The sequence below is a fragment of the Erinaceus europaeus genome, chromosome 2, assembly GCF_950295315.1.
Source record: "Erinaceus europaeus chromosome 2, mEriEur2.1, whole genome shotgun sequence".
Taxonomy (NCBI): Eukaryota; Metazoa; Chordata; class Mammalia; order Eulipotyphla; family Erinaceidae; genus Erinaceus; species Erinaceus europaeus.
In genome coordinates, this window is record NC_080163.1 from 118,124,761 (window position 1) to 118,142,013 (window position 17,253).

Genomic DNA, 17,253 nt, shown 5'->3' on the forward strand with positions numbered 1-17,253 from the left:
GGCAAACCAGTGTACTATGTAAGTGAGCTATTTTCACAGCCTGAATTTTCACTTTAACACTTTAGTATATACAGCTGAGCCTGGATAAGAGTGGGGCAGCTCCTCCATTAAAACTCAATCTTGGGGCCAGGTGGTGGCGTACCTGGTTGGGCGCACAAGCTACAGTGTGCAAGGGCCCAGGTTTGAGCCCCTGGTCCCCACCTGCAGGGGGAAAGCTTCATGAGTGATGAAGCAGGGCTGCAAGTGTCTCTCTGTCTCTCTCCTCTATCTCCCCCTTCCCTTTAGATTTCTGGCTGCCTCTATCCAATATATAAATAAAGATAATAAAAAAAATTTTTTTTTCAAAAACTCAATCTTGGTGGTCCAGGAAGTAGCACAGAGGACAATGTTGAAATCTCAAGCATGAAGTCCTAAATTCAATCCCCTGGTAACACATGTGCCAGAGTGATAATCTGGTTCTCTCCTCTCCTCTCTCTCTCTCTCTCTCTCTCATAAATACATAAACAAAATCTTTAGAGAGAGAGAGAAAGAAACTCAACCTTGAGATTATTATGGTATATTTTCTTTCAATTTTTAAAAATATTTTTTTTATTTATTCCCTTTTGTTGACCTTGTTGCTTTTTTATTGTTGTTGTTATTGTTGTTGTTATTGATGTCGTCGTTGTTGGACAAGACAGAGCGAAATGGAGAGAGGAGGGGAAGACAGAGGGGGGAGAGAAAGATAAGACACCTGCAGACCTGCTTCACTGCTTGTGAAGCAACCCCCCTGCAGGTGGGGAGCTGGAGGCTGGAACCAGGATCCTTCCAACAGTCCTTGTGCTTTGCGCCATGTGCACTTAATCCGCTGTGCTACTGCCCAGCCCCCTTTCTTGGTATTTTCTAGCCAGCAAAAATTGCTTAGAAATCTATGTTAAAGGGCCAGGTGGTGGCACACCTGGTTAAGTGTACGCATTACAGTGTGCAAACAACTGGGTTTAAGCCCCTGGTCCCCAGCTGCAGGGGGGAAGCTTCACAAGTGGTGAAGCTGGGCTGCAGGTGTTTCTCTGTCTCTCCCTCTCTATCTCCTGCTCCCCTCTCCAGTTCTCTCTGTGTCTATCCAATAATAAATAATTTTTTTAAAAGTCTATGTTAAAGTGGAAATTATCAACTTTACATTCCCTAGGAGGTAGAGGAAGTAAAACTTGCAAGAAAATCTGTAAGACATGTATTAAAAGGACAATAACAGAAACACTGACATTGTGTATGGGAGGAAAACACGTTGTCCAAAGTTTAAGAACACCAGGGAAAAACTTTGAAGCAGCCCAAAAGAAGCATGTATTAAGGTTTAGAATCTTTGGACAGGATGGTCAGTCACCAGAGAACTGTATCATCATTGGCCAACAAGGGCCTATCAGTTCTACTACTAGGTCATCTGATCCCAGGAATAGCAAACCTGAACTCAACCCATGCTATAGAAGTCGGTTCTGGAAGTTAGGGATAGGCTCCAAGAGCACTAAAATGAAAATGTATAGCTCTGTTCTACCAAAAGCAGGGGAACCAATGGTAGGAATACGGTACATCAGGGAGCACTGAGGGGGATTTCACCATAAAATTAGTTCTGGGGCTGACTCACCTTATTCATGACCCATCAAATCATAGTCTCACACCCTGAAAATGTTTCTCAATTGGGGGTCGGGTGGAAGTGCAGCGGGTAAAGCGCACGTAGCACGAAGCACAAGGACCAGAGTAAGGATCCCAGTTCAAGCCCGCGGTCCCCACCTGCAGGGAGAAAGCTTTACAAGTGGTGAAGCAGGGCTGCAGGTGTCTCTCTGTCTCTCTCCCTCTTTATCACCCCCTCCCTCTTGATTTCTGTCCCTAGCCAATAAATAAATATTTTTTTAAAAGTATAAAAAAAAGTTTAAAGAAAATCCTCTCCCAGAAGTTACAAAATCTGGTCCAGAGGGCCAGTGAAATCGCTCCCTTGGACAGTGAGCTGTTTGTGCCATGTGCATGGCCCAGGTTGTAGCCTGGTATCTGCTATGCTGGAGGGAGTTTTGGTGCTATGGTCCCTCTTTTATTTATTTTCTAATTTTTTATTATCTTTATTTATTGCATAGAAACGATCAGAAGGGGAGTCGGGCTGTAGTACAGCGGGCTAAGCGCAGGTGGCGCAAAGCATAAAGACCGGCATAAGGATCCTGGTTCCAACCCCGGCTCCCCACCTGCAGGGGAGTCGCTTCATAGGCGGTGAAGCAGGTCTGCAGGTGTATCTTCCTCTCCTCCTCTCTGTCTTCCCCTCCTCTCTCCATTTCTCTCTGTCCTATCCAACAACATCAATAACAATAATAACTACAACAATAAAACAACAAGGGCAACAAAAGGGAAAAAATAAAATAAATATAAAAAAAAATTAAAAAAAAAAACGATCAGAAATGGAGAGAAAAGGAGAAAGAGAGAGGGAGAGAGACAGAGAGACACCTGCAGCCCTGCTTCACTTGCTAAGCTTTCCCCCTACAGGTGGGGACCAGAGGCTTGAACCTGGGTCCTTGTGCATTGTAACATGTGCACCCTGCCAGGTGCGCGACTGCCTGGCCCCAGTGCTATGGTCTCTTTTACTCTCTTTCTGCTTCACTGCCTGTCTCTATCTAATAAATAAATAAAATAAAAATTCTGGTCAGGAAACTATCTTGTCCTCTTATTTACTTAAAAAATTTTTTGGGGAGTCAGGCTGTAGCGCAGCGGGTTAAACACAGGTGGCGCAAAGCACAAGGACCGGCATAAGGATCCCGGTTTGAACCCCGGCTCCCCACCTGCAGGGGAGTCACTTCGCAGGCAGTGAAGCAGGTCTGCAGGTGTCTATCTTTCTCTCCTCCTCTCTGTCTTCCCCTCCTCTCTCCATTTCTCTCTGTCCTATCCAACAACAACAACAACAATAATAACTACAACAATAAAACAACAAGGGCAACAAATAAATATTAAAAAAATTTTATTATCCTTATGTATTTATTGGGTAGAGACAGAGAGAAATTGAAAGGGGTGGGGAAGATAGAAAGGGAGAGAGAAAGAGACACCTGCAACACTGCTTCACCACTCGCAAAGCTTTCCCCCTGCAGGTGGAGACCAGGGGCTTGAATCTGGGACCTTGTGCACTGTATTGTGCTCTCAACCAAGTGAGCTACGACCTGGCCCCTCATGTCCTCTTTTAGTGGACAGGGTTGGGGGAGCGTCTGTTTGCCTGCCAACTTTAAGAAGAAAGTAATTAAAAAAAAAAAAAAAGAAGAAGAAGAAAGTGAGCAAGAAAAGGCTCTGTGGATGGGAGTCGGGCAGTAGTGCAGCGGGTTTCACAAGTGGTTAAGCAGGTCTGCAGGTGTCTATCTTTCTCTCCCCCTCCTCTCTCCATTTCTCTCTGTCCTATCCAACAACGATTATTATGTTAATAAATATAAATAAATAAATAAATATTTCTTAAATGGCTCCGTGGATGACAGAGTATTACTTTGATGTTTTTCCTCCCTCTCCCTTTTTAATTTTATTTATTTATTAATGAGAAACATAGGAGGAGAAAGAAAGAGCCAGACATCACTCTGGTACACATGCTGCCAGAGATTGAACTCAGGACCTCATGCTTGAGAGTCTGATGCTTTATCCACTGCGTCACCTCCCAGACCACTCTTTCTTTCTTTCTTTCTTTTTTAAATATTTCTTTATTTATACCCTTTTGTTTCCCTTGTTGCTTTATTGATTATAGTTATTATTGTCGTTGTTACTGATGTCGTTGTTGAATAGGACAGAGAGAAATAGAGAGAGGAGAGGAAGAAAGAGAGGGGGAGAGAAAGAGAGACACCTGCAGACCTGCTTCACTACTTGTGAAACGACTCCCTTGCAGGTGGGGATCCAGGAGCTCAAACCAGGATCCTTACGCTGGTCCTTGAGCTTAACCTGCTGCACTACCGCCCAACTCCCTCCCTCTCCCTCCTTTCTTTTTTTTTTTTTTTTTCCTCCTACAGGGTTATTGCTGGGCTCGGTGCCTGCACCATGAATCCACCGCTCCTGGAGGCCATTTTTTTTCCCCCTTTTGTTGCCCTTGTTGTAGCTTCGTTGTGGTTATTATTATTGCCCTTGTTGACGCAATTTGTTGTTGGATAGGACAGAGAGAAATGGAGAGAGGAGGGGAAGACAGAGAGAGAGGGGAGAGAAAGATAGACACACCTGCAGACCTGCTTCACCGCCTGTGAAGCGACTCCCCTGCAGGTGGGGAGCCTGGGGCTCGAACCGGGATCCTTACGCCAGTCCCTGCGCTTTGCGCCACGTGTGCTTAACCCACTGCGCCACCGCCCGACCCCCGCTCCCTCCTTTCTATAGAAGAAGTAAGTTGGGCTGGTGAGGCCGCTCAGTGATACTGTGTATGTCTAAGATTGTCCATTCAGACCCTGACATGACATTAAGAAAAACAAAAACAAACAGAACAAATCTAGTGCTGCCTAGGAGGTGCCTTAGTGGATTAAAGCACTGTACTCTTCAAGCATGAAGTCCTAAATTCATTCCCTGGCACCTATGTACCAGAATAAATACAACTTTAAGACTGAGGACAGAGATGTGGGGAAGATAACACAATAGTTAAGTGCAAATGACTTTCATGCCTGAAGCACCGTAAGTCCTCCCCACACCACCATAAACCACAGCTGAGCAATGCATTGGTGAAAACAAGCAAACACAAAAACTCAAAAAATGAAATCAAATAGGTATACCTTCATCATCTTCAGGAGGCCTCCCTTTAGACTGATCATTACCCTTAGTTTTCTGCTGCGTCTGCGAGGTTTTAAAATAGTAAGTACCGCCTACAAGGAAGAAGAACATTGATTAGCAGGTAGATAGGAGTTTATCCTCACAGGAGGGTGAGCAGTAGTGCACCCAGTTGAGCACATGTTAATATGTGTAAGGACCTGGGTTCAAGCCCCTGCTCCCCACCTGCAGGGGGGATGATTCTCAAATGGTGAAGCAAATTTGTAGGTATTTTTTTTATTTATTTTTAATACTTTATTTATTTATTAATGAGAAAGAGAAAGAACCAGACATCACTTTGGTACATGTGCTGCTAGGGACTGAACTTGTGACCTCCTGCCTGAGAGTCCAATGCTTTATGACTGCACCATCTCCCGGAACTTTATTTATTTATTTTTTATTTATTTATTTTACCACAGCGATGCTCAGCTCTGCCTTATGGTGGTGAAGGGGATTGAACCTGGGACTCTGGAGCCTCAGACATGACAATCTCTTTGCACAACCATTATGCTATCTACTCCAACCCTCTCTATATATCTTGTCTCCTCTCAATTTCTCTGTTTTATCTAATAAAAATAGAAAGGGTGAAAAAAATACTTCAAGTTCTGTAACCGCTTACATTTTAATCTGAGTATATATTTCTTTAGACTAAGCATGTAATGTGTAAAATTTGTAAACTGATTGAAGTCATACCTTGAACTTAAATTATTTAAGCAGTTCAAAATATAAATTAAAAAAAAAAAATAGAAAGGGTGGTCTGGGAGGTGGTGCAGTGGATAAAGCACTGGACTCTCAAGCAAGAGGTCCCAAATTCAATCCCTGGCAGCACATGTACCAGAGTGATGTCTGATTCTTTCTCTCTCTCTGCCTATCTTCTTCTTGAATAAATAAATAAAATCTTAAAAAAGAAAAAAAGAGGATAAAATGAATGGCTGCCAGGAGCAGTAGATTCATAGTGCCAGCACAGAGCCCCAGCAATAACCCTGATGTCAAAATAATAATAATAATAATAATAATAATAATAAATAGTCCTCCTACATACAGCCAAACCACTACAGAAACTGTCTGAAAATCCACAGTCATGAAGACTCACAACTTTGAAATGTTTACTACTTACTAATTATAGTCAAAAACTACTTCAACTTACAAATTAAATATAATTGTAATTTAAATTACCTAATGAGAGGGAATAAAGATCAGTTATGAACATAGAGTTCAAAAAGTATCCTGAGTTTCTTGAAGAACTAGCTCTATAATACATACTCACTTGAATCTCAACAATTAAATAGCACACGTGGCTTTGGCAGCCATCCAGCCACCATCACTAGAACACCCCTTATAAAAAGGCTCTTGTCCAAAGTCTGAACAAATCAGTGTTTAAAGTGGGGGGAGGGGGGAGGGCGATGGCGCAGTGGGTTGGGCACATGTGGCGCAAAGCGCAGGGACCGGTGTAATGATCCCGGTTCGAGCCCCCGGCTCCCCACCTGCAGGGGAGTCGCTTCACAGGCGGTGAAGCAGGTCTGCAGGTGTCTATCTTTCTCTCCCCTCTCTCTCTGTCTTACCCTCCTCTCTCCATTTCTCTCTGTCCTATCCAACAACGAATTGCGTCAACAAGGGCAATAATAATAACCACAACGAGGCTACAACAAGGGCAACAAAAGGGGGGAAAAATGGCCTCCAGGAGCGGTGGATTCATGGCGCAGGCACCGAGCCCAGCAATAACCCTGGAGGAGGAAAAAAAGAAAAAGTGGGGGGAATGAGTCCCATGACCTTCACCCAGCTGCACCTTTCTTCAGACATTCACAGAATAATAACAAAAACACCATAATGGGCACATGGAGGCTGCTGGTGGATGGTGAGTTCAGAAGGGCAAGTACAGATGACAGAAGTAGCTGTTACCAAATCTGAGCTCTTTCTAACCCTGAATGGGTGCCCACCTAGCTGTATGTGCATGCTGAATGGGAAGATCTTCCTCTACCCTGTCCCTGCTGGGTGAAGATACTCATTCAATCTCAAGATCTTTGACCTAAGGTTGAGAGGAACAATCGGGTGTCACAGGTTTCTACTCTCTGTGTGCATCATATCAGAGACTTTAGTGTCTGGATATAAAATGTAGGGGGGTTGGGCAGTGGCGCACCAGGTTAAGTGCGTATATAGTGTGAAGCTGAAGAATCCCGGTTCGAGCTCCCAGCTCCCCACCTGCAGGGGGTCGCTTCACAAGTAGTGAAGCAGGTCTGCAGGTGTCTATCTTTCTCTCCTCCGTCTCTGCCTCCTCTCTGTGTCTGTCCTATTCAGCAGCAGCAGCAACAACAATGGAAAAAAGATGGCCACAAGGAGCAGTGGATTCCTAGTGCAGGCATTGAGCCCCACTGATAACCCTAGAGGCAAATAAATAAATATATAAATAAATAAAACGTAGAGAGCCACTTTGTAGGTGTTTGCAAAACAATGTTGACAGGGGCCAGGAATAGTTTTCTGATTAGAGTATCTGCCTTGCCATGTGCAGCTCAGGCTTGAGTCCTAACACTACATGGAAGTGCTAGAGTGCCGGGGCAGCTCCAGTGCATATGTCTTTGTCTATCAACATCAAAAAGCATCCTGGAGCAGTGAAATCATGGTCCCAGTCCATTGAAAAAAAGGACTGGATAGTGGGCACACCTGGTTGAGTACATGTCACCATGCCCAAACAACTGAGTTCAAGCCTTTGGTTCCCACCTGCAGTGGGAGGAAAATTTCAGAAGCAGTGAAGCAGTGTTGCAGGTGTCTCTCCTTCCCTAGCTTCCCCTTTTTATATATATATTTTATTAGTTAGAAAGATAGGAGGGTACCCAGAGCCATCTACAAATTTAATGCTATCCCCATCAAGATCCCAAGCACATTTTTTAGGAGAATAGAACAAATGCTACAAATGTTTATCTGGAACCAGAAAAGACCTAGAATTGCCAAAATAATCTTGAGAAAAAAGAACAGAACCGGAGGCATCACACTGCCAGATCTCAAACTATATTATAGGGCCATTGTCATCAAAACTGCTTGGTACTGGAACATGAACAGACACACTGACCAGTGGAATAGAATTGAGAGCCCAGAAATGAGGCCCCACACCTATGGACATCTAATCTTTGACAAAGGGGCCCAGACTATTCAATGGGGAAAGCAGAGTCTCTTCAACAAATGGTGTTGGAAACAATGGGTTGAAACAAGCAGAAGAATGAAGCTGAATCACTGTATTTCACCAAATACAAAAGTAAATTCCAAGGGGATCAAGGACTTGGATGTTAGACCAGAAACTATCAGATACTTAGAGGAAAATATTGGAAGAACTTTTTTCCGCATAAATTTTAAAGACATTTTCAATGAAACGAATCCAATTACAAGGAAGACTAAGGCAAGTATAAACCTATGGGACTACATCAAATTAAAAAGCTTCTTCACAGCAAAAGAAACCACTACCCAAATCAAGAGACCCCTCACAGAATGGGAGAAGATCTTTACATGCCATACATCAGATAAGAGTTTAATAACCAACATATATAGAGCTTACCAGACTCAACAACAAGACAACAAATAACCCCATCCAAAAATGGGGGGAGGAATTGGACAGAATATTCACCACAGAAGAGATCCAAAAGGCCGAGAAACACATGAAAAAATGCTCCAAGTCTCTGATTGTCAGAGAAATGCAAATCAAGACAACAATGAGATATCACTTCACTCCTGTGAGAATGTCACACATCAGAAAAGGTAACAGCAGCAAATGCTGGAGAGGGTGTGGGGTCAAAGGAACCCTCCTGCACTGCTGGTGAGAATGTCAATTGGTCCAACCTCTGTGGAGAACAGTCTGGAGAACTCTCAGAAGGCTAGAAATGGACCTACCCTATGACCCTGCAATTCCCCTCCTGGGGATATATCCTAAGGAACTCAACACATCCATCCAAAAAGATCTGTGTACACATATGTTCTTGGCAGCACAATTTGTAATAGCCAAAACCTGGAAGCAACACAGGTGTCCAACAACAGATGAGTGGCTGAGCAAGTTGTGGTATATATACACAATGGAATACTACTCAGCTGTAAAAAATGGTGACTTCACCGTTTTCAGCCCATCTTGGATGGACCTTGAAAAAATCATGTTGAGTGAAATAAGTCAGAAACAGAAGGATGAATATGGGATGATCTCACTCTCAGGCCGAAGTTGAAAAACAAGATTAGAAAAGAAAACACAAGTCGAACCTGAAATGGAATTGGAATATTACACCAAAGTAAAAGACTCTGGGGTGGATGGGTGGGTGGGGAGAATACAGGTCCATGAAAAATGATGAATGAAATAGTGGGGGTTGTATTGCTAAATGGGAATCTGGGGAATCTTATGCATGTAAAAAAAAAAAAAGAAGTAGAAACGCAAAGCAGAAATTGACTGAGTTTGGAGTATGGCACCAAAGTAAGAAAGCAGAAGTATACTAGAGTTTGCAGTGAGTACCTCCCTAATACTTCCTCTCCACTTTTCCAAGCTTTGGGTCCATGATTGCTCAACAATTTGTTTGGCTTTGTATGTTAACTCTCTTTTCAGTCACCAGGTTCCAGGTGTCATCAGGATGCCGGCCAGACTTCCCTGGATTGAAGACACCACCAATGTGTCCTGGAGCTCAGCTTCCCCAGAGACCCATCCTACTAGGGAAAGAGAGAGTCACTCTGGGAGTATGGACCGACCAGTCAACGCCCATGTTCAGCGAGGAAGCAATTACAGAAGCCAGACCTTCTACCTTCTGCAACCCTCAATGACCCTGGGTCCATGCTCCCAGAGAGATAGAAAATGGGAAAGCTATCAGGGGAGGGGGTGGGTTATGGAGATTGGGTGGCGGGAATTCTGTGGAGTTGTACCCCTCCTACCATAAAAAAAAAAAAAAAAAAAAAAGAAAGATAGGAGGGGAGAGAAACAACCAAACATCAAACATGTGCTGCCGGGGATTGAACTCAGGGCTTCGTGCTTGAAAGTCTAATGCTTTATCCACTGTACCATCTCCTGGACCACACCCTATCTTCCCTTTCCATCTTAGTTTCTTTCTGTCTCTATCCAAATAAGATGAATATTAAAATTTATTAATTTTAAAGGAACTCTGAGTTTTAAAATGTTATTTACTTATTTTTACTAGAGCACTGATCAGCTCTGGCTTAAGGTGGTGCAGTGGATTGAACCTGGGACTTCAGAGCCTTAGTATGAGAGTCTCTTTGCATACCCATTATGCTATCTACCCCCCATCCTATTATCCTTATTTATTGGATAGAGATAGCCAGAAATCAAGAGGAAAGGGGAGAGAAAAGGAGAGAGACAGAGTGATACCTACAGCACTGCTTCACCACTCATAAAGCTTCCCCCTGTAGGTGGGGACTGGGCCTGAACACAGGTCCTTGTGCATGGTAGCATGTGTGCTCAATCAGGTAGGTGCACCACTACCTGGTCCCCCCCAATTTTTTAAATATTTTATTTATCTATTTATTTTCCTTTTTTCTTGTCCTTGTTTTTATCATTGTTATGGTTATTATTATTGTTGTTAATGATGTTGTTGCCAGATAGGGCTGAGAAAAATGGAGAAAGGAGGGAGAGATGGGGAGAGAAAGACAGACACTTGCAGACTTGCTTCACAGCTTGTGAAGCGACTCCCCTGCAGGTGGGGAGCCGGGGCCTTGAGCCGGGATCCTTCAAAAATTATTTAAAAAAGGAAAAAAAAAATTGTTGGACTTGGCTAATAACATTGAAAAAGGTTTCTTTCTTTCTTTCTTTTTCTTTTGCTGCTACGGTTATTGCTAAGGCTAGGTGCTGGAACTATGAATCCACTGCTCCTGGGCACTGGAGGCGGGGGGACACTGTTGTCCCTGACTGTAATGCCCCCACTCCTGCCGCAGCCAATGCAGGGGAGTGGGATGCTCTGCCCTGTCTCCCCTCCCCCCAGCTAAAGAGACTGATGAACTTGGGGCCCCTTGAGCCTAGAGAGGCCTTAACCCTGTGAAGAAATATAGAGGAGCCCTCTCCCACCCCCCATCCCCTTCTGAGAGTGGTTAATGTTTACAAGCCCCTGAGCTCCCCAGCCCAGGGGCTCAGACCCTTTGCCATCCTTCCCAGCCGTCTTCAGGGCCCAGCTGCTCTCCCACCCTTCCAGCTTGGGTAGGGGCCGGGGTCCTGTACCCCCTCGCCTGCCTTGTCCCTGGACTCTTCCCTTCTCCCATTCAGTCTGACTCCCCTGTAAATACTCCTCCCCCCCAATAAAATTGGTGTGTGTTCTCCCACAAAAAAAAAAAAGAAAAAAGAATCTACTGCTCCTGGAGTCCACTTTTTCCATCTTTTTTTTTTTTTAATAGACTAGGACAGAGAGAAATTGAGAGGAGGTGAAGAGGGGAAGATAGAGAGGAAGAGAGAAAGAGAAGCACCTGAAGGCCTGCTTCACCCCTTGTGCAGCAACCCCCTTGCAGGTCGGGAGCTGGAGGCTTGAACTGGGAGCTGGGGGCTTGAAGGAGGATTCTTGCACATGTCCTTGCACTTTGTACTATGTGAGCTAAATTCAGTGCATCACCGCCAGACACCCCCCAAAAAAAGTTTGTTAAGCAGTCTGATTATTGCTGTATACTTGATTTTTTTTTTTTTTTCTCCAGGGTTATTGCTGGGCTCGGTGCCTGCACCATGAATCCACTGCTCCTGGAGGTCATTTTTCCCCCTTTTTGTTGCCCTAGTTGTTGCAGCCTCGTTGCGGTTATTATTGCCATTGTTGACGTTGCTTTGTTGTTGGATAGGACAGAGAGAAATGGAGAGAGGAGGGGAAGACAGAGAGAGAGAGGAGAGAAAGATAGACAGACACCTGCAGACCTGCTTCACCGCCGTGAAGCGACTCCCCTGCAGGTGGGGAGCCGGGGGCTTGAACCGGGATCCTTACGCCGGTCCCTGCGCTTTGTGCCACGTGCGCTTAACCCACTGCGCCACCACCCGACTCCCTGTATACTTGATTTTTTAAAATGACTCAGAATAAGGAACTTAGAACTTCAAGAACTCACAATAGAAGTCAAAGATCCTCTTACTAAATTATTTTTCTTTCAGTGTCAAACTAGCATCATTACCATATATATACGTATATTTTTACTTATTTATTGGATAGACAGAAATCAAGAAGGGAGAGGAAGATAGAGGAGAGAGACACCTGCAGCACTGCTTCACTGCTCATGAAGCTTTCCTTCTGCAGATAGGGACCCGGGGCTTGAACCCAGGGTCTTTGTGCATGACAATGTGTACACTCAACCAGGTGCACCACCACCCGGCCCCTTCATTACACTAATTTGTCACAAACACCCTAGGCCCTGCCTTCACTCTGTCAGTAATTACACACCTAGAAGTTTCCACAGTCTGACTGGATTCTGGACTAGATGTTGTTTCAACAAAAGTCCGCTGAGGCCTTCAAAGGTAGGGGTTAGCAGTCGCAACTGCAAACTCTGAAACACAAAGGACAACATGAAGCATCAGTCACTTGGATGCCATAGCACATGAATGCCACACAGACTGATGGCAGTGTCTTAAAATTTGTTGTAGTAGTCTGAACATCACTGCAACCCTTTAACATAATATCAAAACACTAATGCAAGTTAGAACGTCAAAGGCTAAGGAGTCGGGCGGTAGCGCGGCGGGTTAAGCGCAAGTGGCAAAGCTCAAGGACCGGCATAAGGATCCCGGTTCGAGCCCCCAGTCCCGCAACTCAGGGGAGTCGCTTCACAAGCAGTGAAGCAGGTCTGCAGGTGTCTTTCTTTCTCTCCCTCTCTGTCTTCCCCTCCTCTCTCCATTTCTTTCTGTCCTATCCAACGACATCAATAACAATAATAATGACCACAACAATAAAACAAGGGCAACAAAAGGGAATAAACAAATATTTAAAATATTTAAGGGAGTCGGGCAGTAGCACAGCAGGTTAAGCGCACTTGGCGCAAAGCGCAAGGACCGGCGCCCCAGTTCGAGCCCCTGGCTCCATAAGTGTAGGGGGTTCGCTTCACAGGTAGTGAAGCAAGTCTGTAGGTGTCTATCTTTCTCTCCCCCTCTGTGTTCCCCTCCTCTCTCCATTTCTCTCTGTCCTATCCAATAAACGCCGACATCAACAACAATAATAAAAACAAGGGCAACAAAAAGGAAATAAATATTTAAAAAACATTAAAAAAAAAAGTCAAAGGCTAACAAGAAAAGAAAAAAAGTCAAAGGCTGACTTGTCCTTATTACATGCTCCAAGGTTCATATTTCTCCTTCAGGAAACAAGCACATCACTTCCCACAGACTACAGACTGCAGTGCTGCAGGGTCCTCTGCTCCTGCTAGTGAGATACTCCCAGGAACTATAGAAGTTAGTAGTCTGTATTTCCAAAGTTCCACCTTCAGATGAGATGAGCGTCTTTCAACTTGATCATCTTATGTTTTTAAAGTCAATGTCTAATTTAATTGTTTCTACCTATGTTGGCAATTTCTTCACTTGTTTTTAATTATTTCCTTAGCGCACCTGTTCTGCTGTTGCTGTGGGGAAAACGTGCCACCTTACTCAATACCCTTTCCTTTTATGTACAACTAAAAAGCCAAAATAAATAAATAAAGCATAATTAAAAAAATTTTTTGCGAAGTGTAATAGTTGCTGGGCTGTGGAGACAGAATAATGGTTATGCAAAAGATTTTTATGTCTGAGGCTCCACTATACACCAGAGCTGAGCAGTGCTCTGGTTTTTCTCTAAAATAATAAATAAATAAGAAGAAAATAAGTGTAATAGTTGTTCTCATGGTCTGGCTAGGTGTCCAGTAATCTAGAGTAGGTGTATAATACTAATTGGCTTTAAAGTTACAGTAAAAGGTAATATTATCGCCTAAATTTCAAGGGTTGAGCTTCTAAGGGGGGGGGGGGGGAGGAGGGAGGAAGAATCAGCTATAAGGCCCAGAACTACGGTCAGATTAAATGGCTACCATCAGCAGAGTAGAACAGTTTTCACGCAAGAGGCCAGTGAGTTTCTATCTAAGTTACAGATGCAGGGGTCCTACAGAAGTGCAGTGAGGCTGCTGGGGGTCCCCGTAGAATGGACTGCACTGCAAGTGTCCGGACGCCGGCCAGGGGGTTACCTGTAGGGCTCGGCCTCCAGCCCCAGCGGGACCTTTGGAAGGTGTGTGGACTAAGGACAGCCACCTTCTGCATGCCTCGGCAGAGAGGCTTGGGCTCCAGCGGAAGCACTGGCCCCGTAGCCGCCCAGGCCCGGTGCCCCGAAGCAAGGCGCGAAGCAACAACATAGAGGCCGCCATGTCGGCCCGGCAGCTGCGCGTGCGCGCTTGGACTTTCTCAAGCGCATGCGCGATTTAGCTTGGGATAACGAGATGACGGGCGGCGCCTGCGTAGTCTGTGCCTCCTCCTACGCCTGCGCGTTTGGAGCCGCCAAGGCTCAGCTCCCAGTACTTTGCTTGTGGACTCCACGTTTTGCCGACACTTTCGGTCCGATTGCCTTCTCCATAGTTTGTTAAATTGCTTTCGTGAGAAAAACCGCGATCGACACAGTGGGTTTATGCGGTTCACGCAGGGGCCACGCCCGGCTGAGGGGCGCAAGAGTGTAAGACTGTCCGCCGTCTCTGGTTCACGCCCGACCCAGACCGCCCTAACCTCGATACGGAGCCAAGCCGAACCCGGTCCTGGCTCGACACAAACTCTGGCCCAGTCTTGCATTGGACCCCGACCCAGCCCAGACTTCGCAGTCTTTGCACTAGCTGAGTCCTAGCTGCGCAAGGCAGAAGGCGGGAGTCCAGAGGTCCTGCACACCGCCTGTTTGGAGGAGGGAGCTCAGCACCTTGGACCGGTCCAGTAGATGTTAAATTCCAAACAGCACTTTTCTCCCAGAGGCACTGACTCATCTGTGGCATTCCACCCTGGTGATAGGGACCTTGATCTAGGGACATGCAGTGGCTATCTTGGGAAGTGATGAGGTGGCAAGGCAGACCTAGGAGTTGGGGGTGGGGTGGGGTCTTAGTTCTGTCTCCAGGCCTTTCTGGGGTCTGGTGCTCTCTCGGATTGCGCTGCTCACTACTGAAAAGCTTGTGAAGAGAAACAAAACACATAGTCTGGGTGGATGTATGACAGAAATGGGTTATGGGGACTTGTATTTATACCACAATCTAAGGAATGGTAAAGTGATAATAGTCTTTTTTTTTTTATTTTGTTCTTTTTTTTATTCCCTTTTGTTGCCCTTGTTTTATTGTTGTAGTTATTATTGCTGTTACTGATGTCGTTGTTGGATAGGACAGAGAGAAATGGAGAGAGGAGGGGAAGACAGAGAGGGGGAGAAAAAGACAGACACCTGCAGACCTGCTTCACCACTTGTGAAGCGACTCCCCTGCAGGTGGGGAGCCGGGGCCTCGAACTGGGATCCTTACGCCGGTTCTTGTGCTTTGCGCCACATGCGCTTAACCCGTTGTGTTAACACCGGACTCCCGGCCTTTTTTTCAACATCTTTGTTGTTATTGTTATTGTTGTCATTGTTGGATAGGACAGAGAGAAATGGAGAGAGGAGGGGGAGACAGAGGGGGAGAGAAAGACATCTGCAGACCTGCTTCAGTGCTTGTGAAGCGACCCCCCTGCATGTAGAGAGCTGGGGGCTCCAACCCGGATCCTTGCTCTGGTCCTTGCATTTAGTGCCATGTGCACTTAACCTGCTGGCTACCACCTGGCCCCTAATGTTATTATTTCTACCAGAGCACTGCTCAGCTCTGGCATATTGTGGTTGTGGCGACTGAACCTGATACTTCAGTTTCAGGCTTGGAAATCTTTTGCATCATTATGCTATCTAAGTCATGAGAGCCTTTTTGCATAGCCATTATGCTCTCTTTGTCTAGAAAGCCCAAGAGCACAGAATATGGTTATGAAAATTGACTTTTGGGCCGAGTGGTGGCGCACCTGGTTGAGTGCAATGTTACAACGCTCAAGGACCCAGGTTTGAGCCCCCGATCCCCACCTGCAGGGGAAAAGCTTCATGAGTGGTGAAGCAGGGCTGCAGGTGTCTCTCTGTCTCTCTCTCCCTCTCAGTCCCTCCCTTCCCTCTCAATTTCTGCTGTATCTAACAAATACAGATAAATAAATAAATAAATAAATAAATAAATAAATAAATAAATAAATAAATAAAAAGTTGACTTTCGGGAGTCGGGAGGTAGCGCATCGGGTTAAGCGTACATGGCGCTAAGTGCAGGGACCGGCTAAGAATTCTGTTCGAGCCCCGGGCTCTCCACCTTAAGGGGAGTTGTTCACAGGCGGTGAAGCAGGTCTGCAGGTATCTTGTCTTTCTCTCCCAGTTTCTGTCTTCCCCTCCTCTCTCCATTTCTCTTTTTCCTATCTAACAATGACAACATCAATAACAACTACAATGATAACTATAACAACAATAAAAAAAAAAGCACAACAAAAGGGAAAATAAATATTTTTTAAAAATTTTTTAAATTGACTTTCATGCTGATGGCTCTGAACTCTTAGGTTCAATAGCGAGCTTCACTTTTATTTTACTTTTTTAAAAAATATTTATTTATTTCCTTTTTGTTGCCCTTGTTGTTTTTCTTATTGTTGTAGTTATTATTCTTGATGTCATCATTGTTGGACAGGACAGAGAGAAATGGAGAGAGGAGGGGAAGACAGAGAGAGAGAGTGAAAGACACCTGCAGACCTGCTCCACCGCCTGTAAAGCAACTCCCCTGCAGGTGGGGAGCCGGGGGCTCGAACCAGGATCCTTACTCAGGTCCTTGTGCTTTGCGCCACGTGCGCTTAACCTGCTGCGCTACCGCCCGACTCCCTGTTTTACCATTTTTTTAGAGAGAGGGAGAAAGTGAGGCCTCAGTATGGAAGCTTCCTTCAGTTGGTGGGAGCCAGGCTGGAACCAGGATTGACAAAGCAGCGCAGTGTCCAAGTGAGCTGCTTCACCGCCCCTCCCAGCACCACTTAAAGTCATAGTGAGCAGTGCTTCGATTTAAAAATAATAATAATAACTGATGGGGGCGAGGCAGACATATTCCCAAGCACAGGGACCAGGGTTTGAGCCCCTGCTCCACACCTACAGGGGGTCCCATTCAGGAGCTATGAAGCAGGTCTGCAGGCCTTTCTCTCCATCTTCCGTTCCTCTCTCAACTTCTCTCTGTCCTAATTAAAAAAAGAAGAAAACAACTGCATGCAAGAATAACCTGGAGAGACTTTGACAGCACAGGTCAGCATAATACCTGTAGCTGCCACTCAACTTTCCTATATTTCACAACATATGCTTTGATAACTTTCTCTTGGATTTTCACCAGTTTCGGGTGGAGTGAGTGTAAGAAATTTGAACTTCTTCAACAGGTTTCCTGGCAGTGTCAATACTGAAGATTGTGACAGGCCAATTGCTAGCAATTGCTAGAGTTTTGCTTTTTAGAAAGATCTGTTACCAGTAAAGCAATCTTCATCTGCTCCTAGGATGTACTCTGCAATAC

At 45.1% G+C, this 17,253-nt stretch overlaps 1 protein-coding gene and 1 pseudogene across 5 annotated transcripts in view; one reads left to right on the forward strand and one right to left on the reverse strand.

Annotated features, from left to right (window-relative positions):
• SPG7 (SPG7 matrix AAA peptidase subunit, paraplegin) overlaps positions 1-14,095 on the reverse strand; it is a 42,767-nt gene extending 28,672 nt beyond the window's left edge. For 4 of the 5 annotated variants that reach the window (XR_009548230.1, XM_016191887.2, XM_060184991.1 and 1 more), the window contains exons 1-3: positions 13,888-14,095; positions 12,135-12,237; positions 4,728-4,817 (exon numbers count right to left, since the gene is read on the reverse strand). Coding sequence is in view for 4 of the 5 variants with exons in the window: in XM_016191887.2 (XP_016047373.2) it covers positions 4,728-4,817; positions 12,135-12,237; positions 13,888-14,064 (370 nt within the window). In the remaining variant the exon portion in view is untranslated. The remainder of the gene's footprint in view (positions 1-4,727; positions 4,818-12,134; positions 12,238-13,887) is intronic. The other variant, XM_007531832.3, reaches the window with a different exon arrangement.
• Positions 14,096-16,915: 2,820 nt separating this feature from the next.
• Positions 16,916-17,037, forward strand: LOC132537380 (small nucleolar RNA SNORA44; annotated as a pseudogene).
• Positions 17,038-17,253: the final 216 nt, after the last annotated feature.